Raw genomic sequence first — 22,814 nt, 5'->3', positions numbered from 1 at the left:
TAGCCGTTTATTCAATTTAAGATTTAAGATCATAACCTTAAGATAGTTTAGCAGCCATGTAAATAAATCGTATATTTTACATATTTATCACTCATTTCTGTCAGTGTGGCTGTGAACATTGTAACCATTGCAACAATTCACGCTTCTTAGACATTGCGGTGACGATTTCCGTCATTCACCTTATTGTTGAAGGCTTCGGCTTCCCGTTAAGCACCCCACACACCCCGTACAACCCATTTCCTCCCAACGCTCGTTACCTCAAAAGCCGCTAACAATGCTGGGAAATTTCCTACGCAGCTCGCGGCGTTGTATCCTGCATCCTTCTTCCTTCGTCGTGGAAATGCTAAAATGCTGAAGTCGTCACTCCTGTCGAGCTTGCGGAATGTTTTATAAGCTATGCAAGGCATCTAACGCCTTGTATTTGCTACCAAAGTATCTGCTGATGATAATGGCGATGCTGTTGTTTTGATTGAAAACAGCGCTTTCCAAAGACTTTCTTCTCTAATAAGCGAAATCAGTGAGCCTAAGAAAACACCTAAGCAACTGTGACAGACAACAATAGATGTTGACAAATATCATTTGAGTTAAAAGTTTTTAACCCACTGGGGACACGCTGGATTTGCCCCAAATCGTGTCTCGCCCACACTCTATTTAACCATTAATGCACAAGTTTATTTTGAGTTTAAAAAGTTTTGACTCTGACAAATAAAAGTTGCAGATCTACAAATTCGCTTTCAATTTGCATGGAAGGATACACATAAATGTTGATGATGGCTTTGCCGGAAGTAGACATTTTTTATTGACAAGGAAATGCTTTCTTCGAAGGGGAAACCAACTGCGGATGCTGTCAAATGTTGCCATTTCCCCGCTTGACCTTTTCAGGCTGTATAAAATATATGAGAAATGTTAGGGGGCTTGTTTTTTTTTTTGTTGTACAATCTGGAATGGTAAAAGAATTACTGAAGAGAAAAGTCGAAGTGCCACACAAATTGTCGCCTTAACACCTGGTAAATTATGGCACAGTCAGAAACTTTGGACAGGACGTAAAACGGGCACTCAAAGTAACCACAGACAAACACTCATAAACACTTTATGACAGTGCCGCATCGGATGAGCTAAGGAGTTAAGGGAGCGATACGGGGTCGGTCCGTTTCCACTCCATGGCACAAGCACTGGGGAAATCAAACGGACAAGGGATGGGATCAAATTGCCTCCCCAGCAAATCCCTCATGTCCCCAATCGGACAACGGAGATGTGACAATGAAATCAAACCGAGAACTGGGCGAGCGCTCGGTAGATACATCTGTGTCCCGCTGCGGGCTATTGCCCAAGCAAAGACCAAAGAGAAATATTGGTTAATTTCGGGAAACGAATGTTGAAATACCCTATATGGTTATTCGTTGTAAAAAAAAAAACCTCCCAAATTCACAACTATTTCAAATAGTTTCTAAATCTGTAAAATAGTATGCAACGCAAAATAATAGACTCAAAAGCCCGATGGCTACATTCAAAAACACTTCATTTATTATTTTAAACCTAATGAATTTTAAATGTTCTGTAAGATGTCAGTTCTAGAAAGTAAGTATACCTCTAGGTAGCGTATAAAGTAACCCGCAAAGAGATAGATTGAGCAAGAACTAGAGTTAGGGGCAAAACCACAGCAGCATGACCCCATGCCCCTTCGACCCCTTCGATTGCCTCACGCACGAGTGTCTTCATTGTGGGCCAATTTGTGGACCATCATCAAGTGAGAAATTTCCAATTTCCGAAATGTTCAATTGGCCAGTAAAACGGCCCGCAGCCACAGGACAAGACGACTATTGTCACACCCCCGTAATTTTACCTCCAGAAGTCCCACTTCTCAGCCCACCATTTCTGTTTGTATTTACATTTAGCGAGGTATTTTTATCAGTTGCCATTTGCCAGATGCTTTGTATCTTCGATCCGATAGATATATATATACATATATATTGTATAGGCGAAGATGAAAATTGAGGAGCTGCTACACCTACAATTCGTTTGCTTTTTTGCTTGCCCCTGCACAATTTCCCATGCAGTTCAATTATTTGTGTTGACCTTCGTATCCGTTTGACTTTGTCTTTTAATTGTTTTGCCCCGGCAGTCCTGGGGCCTCAATTGTCTCCTCGTTTATTGGGTAACCAACTTTCTGACCTTCCCTATCATTTTTCGACTAAATAATGCAAATTGCTTCGGGGGAAGCAGGCAGTGTGAATGTCGCATAAGCTGTGGCCTGTATGTGCCTTCATTTGAATAATTGAATGTTGAGCGTTGAAATTAGAGGGCGCTTGGCGAATAGCCTGTAATATCCTTGGATATAGTTCAGCTCATAATTACATTCCATGGCGCTTTGGGAATTGGTTTAAGGGGAAGTTTTTAATAAAGAAATGTGTAAATTATATATTTGGAGAGTTAGAGATAATGCGATTTTAATGACTGCGCATTCAAATAAGTTTCGAAGTATACAATATAAAGTTTAAAGTTCTTATTTTAATAGTATTCCTTTTGATACAGCTTGTTGAGCATTTAAGCATTACAGAGCATTTATTTACATTAATAACAATTATTACCGCGTTGAGAACACTTCAAGCCAACGAACAACAAGTGTCACTCGACGACTGAATCCCTGAATCCCTGCAACATTATCCTCATGATAATCATTATCAACGCATCCTCATCAGCGGCAGCCAAGTCAACGACCCTTACTTTGGCTCAAAAATATAAGCGAGCTGCGTCAACAGTATTTATTTTTATTGACATTTTGTTATCCACCCACCTCCAGCTGTGCCCCCGAAAAGAAAAATAAAATCAGAAGTGCGACCGCTGGGAAAAGCGGGAAAACCTCTCAGTGAAAAACCAAGGCGAGCGATTTACGTGACGAGACCGCCGCGGCCATTTAATGCCGCCCACTCCCCCTCCCGCTCACCATCCCCTCGTTTTCCTGCCCCAACCACTTACACACTTTTCACCAGCTAAAAGAGAAACGGAAAAACGCGGTGAGCACAAAGAAAAACGCCATTTTCCATGTTGGTCATAATGAATGCGTAAAAGTTTATTGCGCCAGCGGGGTGTGGAATGCAAGGGAATGGAATGAGTTGGGAGGTGAAAATCGGCGGAAATGTGGGCTGGTCGAATGTAAATGGAAATGCCAAAGGAGCCTTGGACAGGTGTGAGTGCCAAGCACAAACACAAAATGATTTATTCCTGTCAAAGAACTTAAAGGTAGCGACAGGCGATTGTCCTGGTCAATCAGCTCAAGTTAAGTGATGGAATCCCAGATTCTTCTTGGCAATGGAAAATTCTGTTAGGCAGATGGATAATGACGGAACCGGAAATAAGGAATATCCGTTTCGTTAAGAATAAGTGCTTAGATTAGAAATCTCTAAGGGTCGCCTCAATATTAATGAAAAATTGGAGTTCATGTATTTCTTATCTGCATTAACTTAAAAGCAGAAAGTTTCCTAAGTTTCCTCTTTCTATGGACTACATATGTAGTTCAGTTGATGGAACTTTAATTTTGTATACTTTTAGTATTGCAGCTCGTTCCGTTGTTTCGTTTTTGGTGTTTTGAGCCATAAAACATAACCCAACGTTTGGCGATACCCATAAAATGGGCTTCTTTTTCTGCAGTTCTCCTTGGGGCTGGGATCGGGCTCCCTTTTCTTTCCCGTTTCCGTCTCCCCTTTTATTGTTGTTTGATTTCAGCATAAAGGACGGATTTGGCAACAAACGTTATGCATTTGCTTCGGTTTCGGTTTGGGTTTTTCGGGTTTTTTATGGTGTGAGGGTATTAGTAGGATTTGGCCCTTGCCTGTGACCCAGGGATTGCTGTTGTTCGGTTTGTTTTGGGTTGCTCTCGAGGCGTTTATCGTTTTCCTTACCAGACCAACAGCAACAACACCACATCCTCGATTTGCATGTCGAAGTGCGAAGAAAAAAAAGGCTGGAGGCCAAAGCTTGTTTTGCCCTCTCAACGAGTGCCAGATTACGCATACGCAATGTGTGCTGCCATTGTGTTACATTGTGTTATGTTTGTTTGGACAAATTATGCAAATCGCATGAAAATATATACAAGTGGCAAAAAGCATTTCGGCCATGGGAATGTCTTCTCACTTTCCTTTGCTGTTAGCCCCAAAAAATGTGCGATTTCCTGGACACTTTTCGATTCGGATTTCTCCTTCGCCCAGACAATTCATTTAAACACGCCCACGTTTTTATGACTTAATTTGGTTTGCGTGTTTGCCTAAGGCCTTTGCCACCCCATCAAATGTTCTCCACATAAACAGCTTCACACAATAAACTTGTTGACATTGCGCTGCCGGTCCGAAAAAGTCGAACAGCACTTCATTAGTAGCCGCATTTTGCCGTATTTGTTTATAACTTAATCTACCCAAATGTCAACACGAAGCGCGCCTGGAAAATTTCAATGAGTCCTGGTCACGCACAGGACGAGAAAATTAGCTGGCAGAGAGCTAAAAAGAGGAACGGAGTATAAATGGAAAATGTTTAGACAAAGCTCAATTAATTTGTTTTCGACATTAAATTTTCCCGGCTTCGCTTTAAAGCTGATCTCGGATCGGAGGTCGTAAAACAAGGTTAGCGGCGATATTTATGTGAGTCGGTCTACATGCAGGCGACAACTCGGCAGTTTATTGCAGGTACGTGTCTTGAATTATTGTCCACACTTTGCCAGGTTGGAGATTAACAAACGTTCACGCCTGACGTTTGACTGCCTCCGCCCACTTTTCCGCATTTTCCTAGACTCCTAGGAGATCCCTATGTGGTGCTGGCGCAATTTCCCTCACCGGGCGTTTTATATACGCCTGGAAAAATTGATGAGCGTGTAAACATGTGTCTGTGCGCTTTTATTTATGGATTTCCATAACAATCCAGCGTAACATATGTGTCTGAGCCGTTGATTGAAGCACTTTCCCGCCACTCCGCAAAAGGACCAAGGATGTTTGCCGAGCTGTGAGTGTGTGTATAAACTGGGTCACACCACCGCGTTCACTTGGTTTTTGGTGTGGTACTTCCTTAAAGCAAAGCTCAGGAAGTTACAAAATCCACATGCACTTTTGGGCTCAGACTAAGGTGTTACGTGTTTACGTGAGCTTGTTTACCTGCCGCTCTTTTTCTCACTGCGGGTTAAGTAAACGTGTTTGCTTCTTAAGCTACTTTGCTATATAGTAAACCATTTAAAAAGTTGTGTACAATCTTAGCTTTAATAAACAAGAATGAACTTTAAGGATAATCTGGTAGAAATGAATATTACTAAAAAGGCAAGCCAGTTTTTTAAATAAAATATGTAATAAATCAACGTAATTGGTTTTCTTTTAATTTAAATGTATTAAATCACATTTATGTAGCCACCCCTTCACTTATGCGCCACATTTAACCCAAAATATTTTTGCCCCTGCGGTTCCTGAAAACTTACCTTGCTCTTTTTTTCTGACTTCCGGGGGATCCAAAGTTTTTCCTGCCTTTTGTCACAAGCCATGGCTCGCATAGTCTGCGTGGAATTAACATGGCCCGGTCCGTTGTCAACACGGCAAATGGTTCGGGTTCAGGTGTCAAAATTGTTTTGGCGAAAGTTTGTGGCTGCTTTTACGGCCACGCTTATTTTTGTTAAGCATTTCAAGCACAGGCTTGAGATGTGGCCAAAAAAACCACTTCCCCGGGGACTACCTTCTACACAGGGAGAAATTAATCCAAAGTAAAGAGACATATTTTGAGGTTAACTTTTAGAAACTTAATAGTGAATTGTGTTGTTATCTACTTGTTTAGCTCTTAGTTACTAATATAAAAAGTACATTTTTAATAGTAAATTTTCAATAATAAGAGAAAGTGGTATTTTTCTCAGTGCACTTACCTTGGCTAAGTGTTGCAGGCGCCGACGCTGTCGTTTTGGATGGAAAACTTGTGTGTTGCAACAAAAGCATAACAGAAACGCAAAGGAAAATATGGTGGGAAATTTTTTAACGCTTTCAAGTTTGCACGCCGCCGACAGCTTGGCAAAGAAGAAGGAAGAAAGGGGAAAGTTGAATGTGGGGAGGGGAAAGTGGGGGATAAGGCAAACTATTACATAACACGCATTATACAAAAAGGTGCCAAGCCAGGTTGGTGCGGCGTTTGCCCGGGGGGAAAATGCATAAAAAGCGCATTTTATTATTTCGCTCGAAACTTGTTTACGGTTCGCTTTCTGCTCGTCGCGCTCTTTCATTATGATGTAATATGGTTTTAACATTATTTTTATTATAAATCAACAAAATGCACTCAACGCGACTTTCCCAGTTGACGCCAAGAACTTTTCCCCCAAGTGGAAGCCCAAAGAAAAGCGTAAGCGGCAATAAAAGCAAAAGGAGCGAACCAGATTGGACTGTGATTTATTTAATGCTATTATAGTTATGGCTTTATTACTGCGAAGGGTTCAGATGGGCATAAGAATGGTGGCAGTAGTCAGGGAAATATTTTCTTTTAAAGCATTAAAGGCTTTTTCCCCGCTTAGTTGTATATATCCATTGCATTTTCCATTTGGCTTATAATCTATAATTTTAAATGGGTTTCCTAACCACTTGCCAGGAGCAAGAAAGTACGCAGTCCACATTTATCTTTCGGCAATGCGAAACAACAAATGTCACAGCTGTCTGTCAAGTCAGTTGGCCCAAATGGAATATCTCCGGGCCACAGAACGCAGTTGCAATTTTTCGTCTATGCTGCATTTCAAGGATAAAAGTCGTGGCAAGTTTTTGCCGCCTCACACTTATTAATATTTTTGCTGCTTAAATGTCAGCGAAATTCGTCAACTTCATAGCAATGCTGTAAAAATGTTTCCAGACAGCGAAGGTAAAAGTTTCAGCGATGAAAGTGAAATTGCACTCATTAGGAAATAGATTGCAAGTTTTAGTTCCCAATTAAGCATTTGTCTATATGATATGGTATAATCCTCTAGCATAACCTTTTCGATGTCTTGATAACCCTGATTTCTTTAGAACAAATTCTCTATAAAATTTGTTTTTAAATGACAACACCTTTCTCTTACTCTACTTTAATTGATCCCAAAAACGCAGTCATCTTGAAGCTAAGAGCTTTTGCCTGTTGATTAATGCTACTTGTCATAATATTCACCGATTGTGTGTGCTGTGAATTGCGAATAAGATGCATTGGCATGAGCCATTATCCTTACACTTCTTGCACTGCAATTTCCTGTTCTTAGCTAGCGATTTGCATGCTGATCTCATTAGCACAAAACAAGTTCATCTGCTGCTCCCAGAGAAGCGAATCGCTGGAAAGTGCATCATTTGCATGCAAATGTCGTCGGTAGGCCACTTCCCACTCAACTCCCTCGCCCTTGGCCACCGAATCCTGGATGGCTGTTCATTTTGCACTTTGGTCGCCTTTGTTGTGGCTTCTCGTCCTGCAGGACGAAACTTGGCTTTTCAGCAGGGGCACAGGCTCATAAAGCAGAGCCGCACTTGCAACTGCCGTTGACACTTTGGCCAATATTCAGGACACGCAAAAAGAAAACAGAAAAAAACATTTGCTGGGTTTAGAGACTAGCCCCAGGAAAAGAGTGCTTTATGAAAAGTTTCTTTTGGCCGCTTGCAAAACTTCTTGTTTGGCAATTGTCGACCCTGTTGTCGGTTTTATTGCCTAGCAAACGAGGTCTTTACCCACTCATTATGGCTGTTTAGTTGCACTTTTGGTGGCAGCTCCCAAAAGGAAAATGAATGTACACATTACCTAAATTTCATTTCAGAAATATTGGTTCTTAGAGTATTAACTTAAATTTCAAACGGAAGCACAAACGCGCCTAATGCCCAACTTTTTGCCTAAAGCAAACCGCTTACGAGAAGCACGTGCACAATATCACCCATACGCCCCGTTTGACCAACATCTCAATGCTTTTGGCCAGCTTTTTCCACTGCTGCCACTTAAAGACCAAATAAATAATGCGAAAGGTAGTCGAAGCATCCACAAGTACCGACGACCATTAAAGCAATGCGCTCCAACGCGCTTCCCAAGTTCCCAAGTACAATTAAGGATTTCAACGAACGCCAAAAGCCATACGCCAAAATATATTGTGTCCGGGAAACAATAAAGAAAAAATGAAATGGAAGTCAACGGAGGAAAAAACAACCTTTGCAGCTATAAGTAGGGCCAAGAATTGGAAGCCCAAGGCCAAGTTAAGGGAAAAATAAACAAAAATGTAATTTGCGCCACTTAGCAGAGAGCGAATGGACAGTGCCATAAATAATTCCATTTTTTTTGTTTCGGGTATTACAGCGGTGGTCCAGATAATAAGGAAATATGACTTTGTTCTGGGTCTCCTCATTTGACCACAAAAATAAAATGTTAAATGAAAAGCCGGCAGGAAAAGCCACGGAAATGAAAGCAAAAGAAAATACAGAAGTGGCACAAACTGGAGTTGGCAGATGTACGAAGTCAACAGCAAAAAGTAAGGTCAGTTTAATAATCTAAAATAATTTATAATTTATATTATTATTTGGTTTATTATTTTGTTAATGATTAAATGCTGTAAAGTTATTCACTAACTTATATCACCGCATACCCAAATTTGATTCACAGTATATTTTGGGATACATTTCCCGCTTTGTTACTTCTATAGGCACGGAAATTCAATTAAGGTGACAAACTGTCCGAATTTATGACATGGGAAGCGTTAGGCCCCAAAGGACGAATGGAGTTTGAGTGCGATTGAGACGCACACTTGGGACGACCCTTATATCCTTTATGCATATTCATGGGCTAACCGGGCGTGGATCATGAATTATGAAATGTAATTGAACGAAATTGAATAATGACGGTGACCGGTGTCAGTTGACAAGAAAAGTGAAATTCCAATGAGCGATTTATGGGCCAATTTCAATTCAATTTTGACAGCCGCAAAATGTCAAAGCCAACCAAATGAATAATTTACACACAGAGGCGGAGATATATATACGGGGGCGTCTTTTGCATGTAAACTTATTGTTAGAAATCACAATGCACTGGTGGCTACTCCTATTTTTGCCATTATCCTGCCAAGGATTGCCGGAGCGTGAGTTGCTGGAGCTGGAGTTGGATTATGGTTTGGCCGAACCGCAGCGCACTTCGCTGCTGCAGAGCAGTCTGATATTGCAATTCTCGCAGGACTATAAGCACATTCCCAGGATAACGTACTTCACGTGCCAGAAGCCACATCTCCAGACCCCAAACCAAATCCCCAACGCTGCAGAGCATCGTGACGCCTTCGCGGCGAAGAATTTTCAGCTGATTAAGAGTCTCTACGAAAGCGAGCTCTTTGTGCGGATTGTCCTTCTCGATGTCCTGGCCCAGGCGGCGGCTCCATCGAGTGGGCGACCCAACCGACCGGGCAGCGGACCAACCGGCGGATTCAGCCAGACGCCCAGCCAGGCGCAGAGCAATTCCGAGTGGCTGGAGGGCGTCCTGCGGATGGAAGCCCTCAGGCAAATTGCGGTCGTGGATCTGGCATGCGGCGCAGTCAGTCGACGATTCCTCGAGTTGGTAAGAAGGGGTGTGGAAACTGGTAGGGGTTTCTCCACAGGACACTGGAAAAAATCAAATGATTGGGACTTTAATTGGGATTTATGAAATGCTTGGTATAAGTTAAAAGTAATTTACATAATAAAATATGTAATAATTTTTTGTCATCTAATTCGATACATTTAGTAATATCAAAAGTACTGAAATTTGTTCCAAGTGCTGGCGTCTAGTTGTAGACTCCTTATTAAGTACTCAAGTACAATCATTTCAAAGGCTTCCGCCAAGATGCTCTACAGCGAGAAGTTTCACTGGCTATTGATAGAGGATTTCGCCTGGCATGGAAGGACGCAGACAGCCGAAGGATCTGGGAAACGTGATGATGGCGAGATGGAGGAGGAGGAGCCGGCCGGCCAGCAAATTCAGGCGACCGACGATGAGGACCTGCCCTCCATCGAGAGCTTCTTGGGGGGCATGAACCTGTACATGAACACCGAGCTCACTCTGGCCAAGCGGATGTCCGAGGCAGCTCACTACACTCTGTTCGATGTTTGGTGAGTGATTAACTGGCCTGGTCATCAACTTCAGAATCACCTCAAGCTTCAATCTCAAGTTGAATCAAGTTGTCCTTTACCGAAAATACTTTATGCCATATTTGTCCCTTTATTGTTCATTGATGACTGAGCACTTCAAATGACTTGTTGTATATTGATTGATTAGTGTCATTGATAGCAAACTTTTCTTGCTTATTTCATTGTGCCTTATATTGTTCCTTAAATTTGGTTTATTTACACATTCAATGCATTTAATTTGGTGTTTCATTTAGCAATGTGTGGTTAGTTCAAATTAACCTGGCAATTGAGGTTTTATAGGCATTTAATTATAGTCATTAAATGACCAAGAAATGTAATTGAACTATTCTGTATTATGTTCATTTCAAATACTTGATTATTAGTACATTTTGTAATAAAAGGAAATATTTGCCTATTTAATTAAGCAATGGCTACCAACCAGATCAATGTATCAACCATTTTGACCTCAAGCACCTCCAAAGCTTCCTTAGCCTGAATAATATTGCCGTAGTCAAAGGACAAACTATCATTTCACCAACACTTGACCGCAAAACCATTCATTCCATTCCCCTGAAATACCAGTGAGAGGCGTGGCGCTTCTGCCTGGTTGCCATCAACACATCAGCCATAATTTCCCAACTGTCGACTTCCCGGCTGCTAATTCCCACAACGACTTGCTCCCATTTTGGACCATCGCTTAGGAACCCCGGACTCAACTACGGCGGACACGTCAATCTGACCGAAATTGGCAGCTTCACGCCGTCGGAGGGAATCCAGTTGCATACATGGTTTCGGACCACGTCCACAGTTCGTCGCAGGATGGACATGCAGCACGCCAGGGTGCGATGCATGGTTGTGGTGAGGATTGGGAAATTGGGTGGGATGTGTAGATCCATTATCACCCCAGGGGGCACCAGAGAAATCACTTGGGTTCTTTAACAAATTTTTGAACTTCACAAAGAATTGGATGGAAAATGTTATATAGCATACAAGTAGACACCTTTACAGGTTTTAGTGCGTATTAAGTACTAGTTTATTACAGTGCATCAATATTTGTCCATTTGGCAGGTGACCAACAAGAACATGACAGGCACCCTAATGTACTACCTCACGCACACCGTGTCCGGTCACATCGACACGATGAACCGCTTCAACTTCAATCTGCTGATGGCGGTGCGCGACATGTTCAACTGGACGTTCGTCCTCTCCAGGACGACTTCGTGGGGATATGTGAAGAACGGCCGGTTTGACGGCATGATTGGGGCACTCATTCGCAACGAGACGGACATTGGCGGAGCACCGATATTCTACTGGCTGGAGCGGCACAAATGGATCGATGTGGCCGGTCGCAGTTGGTCGAGTCGTCCTTGTTTCATCTTTCGACATCCTCGAAGCACCCAAAAGGATCGTATCGTGTTCCTGCAACCGTTTACCAACGATGTTTGGGTTTTAATTGTAGGCTGCGGTGTTCTGACGGTATTTATTCTTTGGTTCCTCACCACCATCGAGTGGAAACTGGTGCCACACGATGGCTCAGCTTTGATAAAGCCCAAAGGAGGAGCGCCTCCCAGGCATCATTACCAGCAGAAACAACATCAGGAGCAAGTGGAAGCACCAGTGCGTCCCATCACTGCCGTTTCGGTGGTGGTCAGTAAGGAAAAAGTTGAGGAGAAACAGGAGGAGTATGAAGATTCCACTCCCATCGATGCCGGAACCCTTTGGCAACGCTGCTATCAGAAGCTCAACAAATACATCAAGGATCGAAAGGCCAAGCAGAAGAAAGCGCCGGAAAGAGTGGGTCTCTTCCTGGAATCCGTGCTGTTCTTCGTGGGAATTATTTGCCAGCAGGGCTTGGGATTCTCCACGAGTTTTGTTTCGGGTCGCTGTATTGTAATCACCAGTTTACTCTTCTCATTTTGCATCTATCAATTCTATTCGGCTAGTATTGTGGGCACACTTCTCATGGAGAAACCCAAAACCATCAAAACACTGAGCGATCTGGTGCACAGTTCGTTGAAGGTGGGAATGGAGGATATTCTCTACAACAGGGATTACTTTTTGGTAAGGATCAAAATATTTCCAATAATTTTAAAGTCCTCAAATCTTCTTTATTCTCAGCACACTAAAGATCCCGTATCCATGGAACTGTATGCCAAAAAGATAACCAGTGTGCCTACGACCAAGGAAAACGAAGCCGATGAAGACGAACCAGTGGATCCAAATCCAGCATCCACAGATCCGGCCAAGTCCTATCGGGATATCGTTCACAGCCATGAAACTGGTGCTCATGCAAAGGATAATGCTGCGAGCAATTGGTTGGATCCGGAAACGGGTTTACTTAGGGTTAAGCATGAACGTAAGTAGTTGTTAACCCTTATATATACCCCACTAATTTTCAAGGATTTAGGGTTTGCCTTTCATGTGGATGTGGCTGCTGCTTACAAGATCATTGCTGAAACCTTTAGTGAACAGGATATTTGCGATCTGACCGAAGTCAGCATGTTTCCGCCCCAAAAAACTGTGAGCATAATGCAAAAGAATTCGCCCATGCGGAAGGTGATTTCCTACGGGTGAGTAAAGTTTTAACAAATTTTTTAAAACAAAAAATTAAGTCTAAATCTTTGTAGATTAAGACGTGTCACCGAAACAGGAATACTGACATATCACTTTAATGTCTGGCACTCGAGAAAACCGCCTTGTGTGAAGAAAATTGAGACCTCAGACCTGCATGTAAGTTCCAAAAACTTTCAAAACCGCCCCTTTTCAACCTTTTAAGCCTCCTTGATTCCAGGTTGACATGGATACCGTGAGTTCGGCCCTGTTGATACTACTTTTCAGCTACGGCATCACCCTTATGATACTGGGCACCGAAATTCTGTACTCCAAATGGCATAACCGGATTCAATTAAAGTGGGTGGGCGCAACTTGAAAGTGATTGAATAAAATGCAAACTCAGAGAGTTTGAGCTCTGACACTTGAGCTCAACCGGAATTAATTGTGGTGGATGAAGTTTTCAATTCATTTTGAATGCCCGCTTTCCGATTCATTAGCTCGCCACAAAGGGAAAATTCGATTTTCGCGGGCAAAAGGTAACAGTTTAATTAAATTAACTTGGCTGCGCAGCAAATCAGTTGCATAATTAAATTAGATAATGGGGTCAAACTTTTTCTGAGTAATTATAATGAAGTAGGAAGATTGATATGGTTGTATTACTTCGTTTGAGCAGCTTAATCTTAAATTTGACATCTGCAAGATGTTAAAAATATTTTTTCGTTTTGTCTCGACTAGAAAATGCCTTGCAGCGGGCGTAGAAGGAGTGAGTGAGTCAATTTTGGCCACAAACGAACTACAAAATATCCATTAAGATAACAAGTTTTTCAGTAGTTGTAACACAGTTCGCCTTCCTTCCACTCCTTCATATTTCTCATTTTTTTGTATCTTTGCCTTTTACCGGGAGGAAGCCTTCTTGTCAGCGCTCACACAAAAACACAAAAGTCCTCGTCCTGGCCCAATGTTTTTTTGGCTCCTTGCCAAAGTGCCGCTCTTAGGCATTTCTTTTCCTTTCCTCCCTCAGCCAGCGCCTTGTATTTGTTTGTTTGCGAAATGGGAAAGGACTTGGTCCGCCTTCTAGGCTGAAAAGCCACAGCAACAGAGCAGCAAGTCGAGGCAAATCAATTACATGTAGTGAGAATCTGTAAGGCGCCACGAGAACATGTTGCCCCGAAAAGTTGTCAACATTTTTCATTTAATGTCCTTGCTCATTAGTAGTGACCCCGTCAAAGACAAAAACCAGAAAGGAGTGTTCCATGTTCGATGGGCGGGCGTTAGGTTGAAAAACCAAGTGAGTTTGCCGGAATACACGCTTTTTGCCGAGTACACCGACTGATTGAAAAAGTTTGGCTAGACATATGGGTTTTGCTTCGGTTTCGGTTTAATCCGTACACTTTGAGCTATTTATCCACGCGCGCTATAAGATGCAATTTGGTTGCCGCACTTCGTCGACTGTGACAATTAAATTGTTTTGGCTTTGTTTGAGCAGCAAATTGTGCAACAAAACTTTGGCGGTTGCCAACAAAAATAAACAGCCAAAAGAAAGTGGCAGCGCAGCGTGGCAAGTGGAAAGTGGAAACCTGCAGGAGCCGTGGCATAATTAACAAAAGCGCTCAGCGGGGCGAATAATTTTGCCCGCTTTGCCAGCATGCAGCTGCACTGAGAAAAATTTTGAATAATATAGGTTACACTGTACAAATTTATCTCTATATATAGTGGCGTTTTAAATGCAATGAATTTAGCTGTAATATCAATTACAAAAATGCTTAATGCTGAAAATACTGGAAATTGAATTTGGAATCTCTCGCAAAATTTTTGTTTTAGTGTGGAAATTTTTGCTACTCATTTAAAGTTCTTTATATATTGTTATTTTTAAGCATTAAATTTTTGTATAAATTTTATGTACATTATGAATTATATTTTGGTTAACCTGTAGTCGTAGTTTCATTCCTATTTGCACTGGTATCAATATAAATTATAGAACACTTTTTATATGTATAGCGTTTCTTGCCGAATGTTGTTGATTTAAGGATATGCATATCATAACAATTTAAATATTTTTATCCGTGTTTTAAGGAAATGATGTGACCCTTCTCCTGCAACTCTGTGCTTGGCCAGAACCCAAAAGTTTCCGCGCAAAGCCAAACTAAAGTAGTTTCCCTTAAGACGGCGCCGGGCAAGATCGGGTCGAGATTGGACAGGGCTAAATGGGGGAGCAGGAGGAGCATATGCTTTGGGGCTTGTGTCAAAGTGTGAAAAACTTTATGCGTCTTAATTAAATTTTATATACAGCACAGGGAAGGAATTATGCGCCAAAATATTGCAACAGCTCCCGCAGAAATCCCTCAACTCCTCGGCGAGGGCAACTTTTCAAAAGTGACAGCTGCATCGGCGGGCTGGGGGTATGAAAAGAGGTCGAAGGTCTGCCCGCTGCTTGACTTTAAGCCAAGCAATTAGTGAAAACTTAGGGGATAATTGAGTGCCTGATTATCAAGCTGCTCACTTTGCGTTTTTATCTTCACCTGGTGGGATCATTTTTACGGACAGTTGAAGGAAAGTGAGTTGCTCAAGAAGGGGAAATTCTACAACACCTCTTTTACTAACTAACCTGCAATTAGAACAGTTTAAAATATTTAAAGAATTTGTCACACCACTACTAACTACGTATATAACCATATAAATATTGCACAATCTGCTATGTGAAACCACAAAATAATAATTAAACTTTCAATTATGAGCACACCACTTTCCTTTTGCGCCCGAAATTCAATTATCTCCACTTGTATCTCATATTCAATATTTACCTCCGCTAATTAACTTTCTTCGTGTGCCAAATGAACAAAGCAAATTCGTAGGGAATTCGAGGTATTTCTGGTTGGTTTCTCATTATAATTCCGAGCATATACCGACGAAGGAATGTGTGTGACACACATTTGTGGAGCAGGCTGAGATTTGGGTGGAAAAAAAAACCCAGACACGTGGCCAATTTCGAGTGTCACAGCACGGATTCTCTTTTGTCTGTCTGATGAGTTGGAAACGCCAAGAATATACTCGGTTTTCGAGAAAGTATACACGTCCTTTTTCCCAGAAAATTTACGGCAAAGGAATAAAATTCTTGAAATTATAGCAATATTAATTAAGAGGTTTCAAAGTTTTCCTAAGAAAATATTCATCATCTGAATTTTATATGAAAATATTTCAAAATATATTTTCCCATAGTTCATAGGCAGTTAGTTAAATGTTCATAGATAATAAATAATTTCAGGACACGAATGGCCGTAATTGAGCTGCATTCATGTGTTCATGTTTAATTTAATGTATCTGCCATTGTTTTTTGCCTGATTCACTTCTGCTGTAAATAATTCCCAAAACAAGTTGTAAACTTTAATGGCATTTTGTTGCCCATTTTTCTGCTTTTTTGCCCTTTTCGATTAGCTCACTTGTTTTGCCCTCATAATAGTTGACAACTGTAATTTATGATCCTTTTTTGCTGTGCTGGCGGTTTGGCCAGTTGCCAAACTAGTTTTTCCATATTCCATTTTTATTATCAACTCTGCAGGTGAATATAAAAGGTTAAAAGTTAGTCATGGAATTGTTAACTAATGTACGAATGCATTAGGCGCATCAATATCATTCAAGGGGTGATAAATAGTGTAGCTTAAATGCTTTAAAGTAATGTTTAAATGAATGTAGCAACTATTTTCGACAGAAGTCAGACACAGATAAAGCAAAGTAGACAATGAAGAGCATTATTAATACGCATTATGTATATTTCTCAAAAGTTTAAAATCGATCAATTGTCGTTTATTCGGTTCTTTTCATCTGTGAAAGTTTCTTCGCCTTGGAAAATTCCCTTTTCCGCCTGTTTCCCCCTGTTTTTCCAGCAACATTCTGTCTAGCTGCTGGCACCGGAAGTCGCCTAGGAGCAAACCGGAAAGAAAAAAACGCCGGGGAAAATCGAAAGTTTTGATTTATAATCGGACAAGTTTAGAGCTGCCTTCAATTCAGCGCAGTTGCATTTCTCGACTTCTCCCAGCTCGCCCATTGACTTGGAATCGGATTTGTCCTGGCTGATGAATGGAAATGGAAAACTTTTTGCCCGGCTGTTGTGTATTATTTAATTTAAATACAATATCCGCTCGCTATTTGTGCGCTTGTCAGGTGTTCAGGTGCTGAATGCAGGCATTTCATTTTAAATGACCGAACAATGGCCTTTCTTAGGCCCAATAAATTTCAATTAAAATGTCAACAATTTGCGGAGTATCGACAAGATCTCCTCGACAACCAGCAGCCGGCTATATAAATGTGTATATTGGATGGCGAGGATTTATCGCTGCCATTTGCTTATTGACAGCTGGGGAAAGTGAGCGTGACATGATGGAAAGTAATCTAATGGAGAGCATAGACCAGCTGACTCAGGTAATTCATCATAAATATGCTCGGCACAAATATAGCCCACCTACACACCTGTGGCTGTCGTCGCTGGAAGTCATCAATCTTCTGAAGAGGAAGTTGGCTTCCCCTTTTTATTGGCGAGCAGGGGATGAATTTAAATAAATTATATTGTCAGGATGTAGGAGACTGCGTCGTTGAGTTGGTAACTAAACTTTAGCAAGAGATTCGAATGAAAAATGTTGCAACACGACAACTAAATGGATTTAAATATGCCTTTGGCTATAAATTATTTGCAAAATGTATCAGTTTCCTGTTAAATATTTCTTTGTCTATAAATTACAACATATCTTGGGGCTATTTTCTTTATTATTTGGTTTTAACTTAAACGTTTATTAAGTGCTAATTTATTGCACATCAACTATTTGGATTTTCAAGTAAAATCACACACTATTAATCAGCTTAAAGGAGTTTGGTCAGGCTTACTTATTCCTTTGAAGCTTCTATTTTTTAATGCTTAAGGCCAAAAAAGGCTGAAAACTGTGGTTTTCCGGCCTTTGCGCATAAAATAACAGGCATAGGAAATCTGTCACTGTGACGACCGAGCACTTTTGATAAGCCTCAAAAAGGCCAAGAGCAGTTGGGAGGGTTCAAAATGGAGCAAGAGCTGGCTAAAAAAAATAAAAAATTCCAAATAAAAATGGGGAATCCACCGAAATGTTTGCAATTGCAAAGCGCTGAAAGGGAGCAACCAATGTGGTTAGTTTTGCGTTCTCCACTTGATGAGTGCGTTCACTTGATTGCCGCTTACTAACTCCCATATCCACTTCCACTCCCAATTTTGCTCCCATTTCTACTCCCATTTCCACTCCCAGTTCCACTCCCATTTCCATTCCCAATTCCATTCCCAATTCCATTCCCCTAAAATCCAAATCCTCACCCAACTTGAAACGACAACTAATGACACAAAGCGCACTAATTCGGTGGGCAATTGTGGGTACTCCCCACTCAACTTCCGATCAGGATCACTGTTTCCTGTCCCCCGGACGACAAGCGAATTATTGTAATCCACTTGAAATTCATTGGAAGCACAAAACGAAAAAGGAAAAATGTGAACACTGAGTGCAATTATCGGGGATTTCCTGGCTTGTAGAATGGCTTGAAATCTTGTAAATCACTCAAGAGACAGAAATTGCAACAAATTGGACAAGAAAGCAATGGAGAAATTGACTGAACCTGATGAAGTTGACAACTTAATTTCTTTATATTTTATGGTAATTTTAAACAGACTAAGGCAAACGTAATGAAATAGATATTATAGTAAATGGTGTATCAAAACACTGTTGCTAACAATAATTCCTCTGTCTAAACAGCAGCAATCAGGGAACTTTTGAAAATCTTTGTCCAATCTCTTTCTTAAACTATCACAAGACTTGTCAGGCTGTGTTAATGAAAATGTTTTGCAAGTAAATACAAAGTTTGAGCAACATTGACTAGTGTACGAAACAAACTTAGCTCGCAATGTCCAAAGTCACGAAGATGCCATTTCATAAATGTGCAATAAAAAGGTTTGTGCCTTACATTAAGATATAGAATATTCAAATAAAACGAAAGTCCAACCAGTCCAGCAACTTTTGCCAACTCGAAATGCGTCTCGTGGGCATTCAGCAGATACAAGTAGCCAGGAGATACAAGATACAAAATGGAACCTAAGCTGACGACTTGACCACCAATGGGAATACGAAATTCGAAATGGTAAAACAAAAGCTGCAAATCCGTAATGATAATTCCACGATTATGTTGTGCTTATGGCAAAGTTTTTGTCTTCTCGCTGCGGAGATGTTGCTGTGGACGGGGTGGGAAAAACAGCCGGGCAACTGAGCAAATATTGTCCAAAGGACAATATTTATCTTTTGCCTACGCTTAACACGTATACGCCCCCATGGTAATTGCTGCATAATAAACAAGAATCTGAATCTCTGTCCCATTCGCATGCCTGCCCCATTGTTATTTGCATTGTCATTTGCGGAACAAAAGCATTCTGTTCTTCTGCCTGAGGGTTTAACTAATAAATACAGAGCGATGGATATGTAGTGCGAATATAGCCATATATATCCATTGTCAAATACCAGGCAAATGGTCCATGTCCATGTTAAGTCAACAATAAACCAAAAATGTAATGTAATGAATGTAAATTCGATGGCAGATTAAATGCATGCTTATATACATTCTAAACATAAAAACGTTGGAAATGTTAGATGTTTATTTTTTTTTCGCTGACACACTTGTGTCAAAATAAACGTTCAATTTGATTAAAATTTTAATAATCAAAAGCATTACAAATAAATCAATGGAATAGACTATAAACTCATAGCATCATATTCTGATTCTCAATTTGATTTTGATTTAAATTCCGCGGAGCATTTTGGTTGAGCTGCAGGTGGTATTACAATAGCTTTTGCCCATTTTTCTGGAACTCCACTCGATGGCTGCATTTTTTGCGCATTGATTTAGACGCGCCGACCTTTGGCGCAGTCTCTCAAAATTGCCCAAAATTACTCGCACGTAAAACAATAAATTTTCATAATATCCCGGGTAGCCAGACGTGTGCCACGCCCCAAAAGCGCCAACGCCCACATAAGGAATGGATGCAGGCCACGTGTAAAGTGCAAAATTGCACCATCAGCGAAATGGACCAAGTCGGAACATCGTCAGCGGCAGACACACACACACACAAGCTGCGGAATGGGTTAACGAATATATGTATGTACCTAAGTATGTATGTGTGTTTGGTTATAGCCATGGCTAAAGGCTCACGGATGGGCTGGGAAATGGGCTTGGCCAGCCAAAGATTAGCGTTATTTGTATGCAAAGCAGCAGGCCAGAGGCAGAAACATTGCAGGCCAGTGTCACCATCCAAAATGCCATTTCAAAGTCGAGCTCAGGAGCGACGGGGCAGGATGGGGATTTCGGCTTCAGGAAGAATCCTGTTCCAGCGAACACAACGAGAAACGTGTTTCAATTTTTATGACATTTCAATGCAGTCGATGTCAGCGAAACGGGTTGAAAAACGGGCGGACACCGGAGAGCTCGTTACGTTTTTGACAATTCATATTTTTGGCCCGGTGGCAAAGAAATTTGTATACACATTTACCTCGAACATATCTCAACATATTTCTGGACAGTTCAATTCAATTGTAAAATTGATCGAAAAATAATAAAACACGAACACATATGAAAAAGAAAGAAGACACAAAAGTATAGAAGGAGGCACATTGCGCATACGCCATGTGGTATGTGATGGCCGAAGTTCAGCCAGGAAAATACCTTTTATTTGCATTTCAAAGGCATGGCGTTGTGGAGTTCACCTAGCACTCACTCATTATTTATGAATTGAACAACCCAAAATGCTACAGTGAGAGTGAGAACCACGATGTATTATTTATGAGACTTCAGCAGGTTCCCCCATTTCTGTTTTTGAGGCAACTCCTTTTGTGTGGCCCGCCAAGAACATTTATTTTCCGCTGGTTGTGCACATAATGTTGGGGCATTAAAAACAAAACCGCTTATAATTAACCAAAAACTCAATTATGTGCAGTCACCAGAGCAACAAAGGACATGCAGAAAGTGGGTGTAAAATTTAAGAAACTGCTTTAAAAGTAACAAAATAATGACATACTATTTCTACGAACTTATAAATAGTATATTAATTTTCTGACTTGCAGCTATGTATTTTCTTACCTATTTCAATTGCACTTCAAAGTTAGCAAAACTTTCCAACCTAATGACCATATCATATTCGATCAACTTTACCCTCATTATAAGCACATTAGCCAAGTGTCGCTTATTCCACTTGGCCTATCAGTCATCGGGTTAATCATATATGTGTAGCTGCCATTATTATTCATTTTCGTCCTACTTATGCCACCTGTCGCGGATCCAGTAACAAAACTTGAGTACCGCCTCATCAGGAGGCACAACCTAAGTGAGGCCATAAATCCTGCTGAAGCCTCTCATCGGGGAACGTGCCTCTCATGTGGAGATACAATGAGTGTGTCTATATGGTATGGAATGGGTCCGAAGTCTGCTGGCTTGATAAATTAACGCATTAAAGCCATAGAGCTGAGCTTCCACCAACAAGAGGCGGCTTTTAATAACAATTGCAATCGAATCCGAAAAAGTCAAGAGGAACGAAAACGGAATTCGAAATGAGAGCCGATATATGTTAACTCGATTTTCATGGCGTTGGCTCATTCGAACGGGCCAACTTAAAGCATATATGTGTTTTTTTTTTCACCCAAATTCCCATTAAACATAAACAATTTCTGTTGTAGACAACGGCAACTCCTAGGGGAGATGGAGGCAAACCACAAATAGTAGCTGCAAATAAACAAAAGTTGGCATATCTGAACTATAGAATAAAATCCCAAAGACGCAGGCAAGTGCATATGCTGAAAAAAAGTTCAAGAATCTTTTTTTTAGATATATATAATAAAATAATATAAATATATATAATATACTTCAAGTCAAGAGTCAAGAGTCAGAATAAGTTGCTCTTACTTTTTTAATGTTTCTTTTCTTTGTATATATTTTTAAATGAAATATACATTTTATTTTTCTGAGTGCAAGGACCAAACTACAGGATAACTACCACTGACTGGCTGGATCAAACAGCATTTACCGAACCGAACTGTCCTCGTGCGCACCTGTGTGCAATGAAATCGAAATCAAAGCACATTCATCCTGCAAAATGGACAAACAATGAAATAGTTGGGCAAATGTAAATACCAACTGCAACCGAAAGACATCAATAGCCCAGCAGAGCAAAGTTAAACTATCTTTTTTTTTTTTGAGAATGGAGGTAGTCATACTTCAACTGCCGGTCGCCAATTGCTGCCAAGTTTTCCACTCGATGGAGATCGGGAAAAGAGGGAAAATCCACAGGATTCGCAGAAAGGGAAAGGAGGCAGCTGAGCCCGCAGGAGGTGACCGACATGTGCCTGGTTTAGTGGAAAACTGATTGACGCCATGTCCTTTGATTTCCCTCGTGTTTCAGAACTCACGCACTGGAGGAGAATGGCCGAAGGATGCGGGACGTAGGGAAGCCTTTTTGCAAGAACCCCGTCCATATGTGGGCATCACTTGATGACCCGAATGTGGGTCAATGGGAAAGGATTCCATCGGAGGCAGCAATGAAAGTTTAAACCAAAGGTGTAACCATTTTCAGTGCAAGTTTAAAAATTAATTCAATTAACTTTACGCAGAATAAATATATAACTAATCAAGCTTCAAACAATAATCCTTGTAATAATGCAAACCAATCCGTATTCAATGCGAACAATATCAGATATTTTAGGCGGTTTGTGGGCGTAAGAGTGGGCGTGGTAATATGGGTCTCTAATCCTGAGGACTCGACGTTCATACGGACGGACGGAAGGACATGGCCAGATCGACTCGGATATTGATCCTGATCATTTCATATATTCATTTTATATGTTCATTTTATATATTCATTTCATATATTCATTTCATATATTCATTTCATATATTCATTTTATATATTCATTACTCACTTTTTAACGAATATAATATACCTTTCTACTCTGCGAGAAATGGGTATAATAAATTGCAGCAACACCATTCGATATGTTTGCTTAAAGGAAAGCCCAAGGATAATCTGATTGCGAGGCTAAAGCAATAAGCTGATGAAACTTTCCATACACAAGTTCGATACCTAGGAGAAAATTCAAATCACAACTTGTTGCAGCAAACGTCGTTTTT

At 40.9% G+C, this 22,814-nt stretch overlaps 1 protein-coding gene across 1 annotated transcript; it reads left to right on the top strand.

The window, feature by feature from the left end:
* The first annotated feature begins 9,021 nt into the window (after positions 1-9,021).
* On the top strand, positions 9,022-13,020 carry LOC117140077. The gene is made up of 8 exons (XM_033302829.1): positions 9,022-9,543; positions 9,796-10,073; positions 10,793-10,949; positions 11,160-12,152; positions 12,210-12,434; positions 12,492-12,661; positions 12,719-12,821; positions 12,883-13,020. Exons 1-8 carry the CDS (start codon positions 9,022-9,024, stop codon positions 13,018-13,020), a joined length of 2,586 nt encoding a protein of 861 aa, XP_033158720.1.
* Positions 13,021-22,814: the final 9,794 nt, after the last annotated feature.

The sequence above is a fragment of the Drosophila mauritiana genome, chromosome 3L (genome assembly GCF_004382145.1).
Source record: "Drosophila mauritiana strain mau12 chromosome 3L, ASM438214v1, whole genome shotgun sequence".
Lineage (NCBI taxonomy): Eukaryota > Metazoa > Arthropoda > Insecta > Diptera > Drosophilidae > Drosophila > Drosophila mauritiana.
The sequence above is the reverse complement of the archived record's forward strand: the minus strand, read 5'-3'. Positions and strand labels throughout refer to the sequence as shown.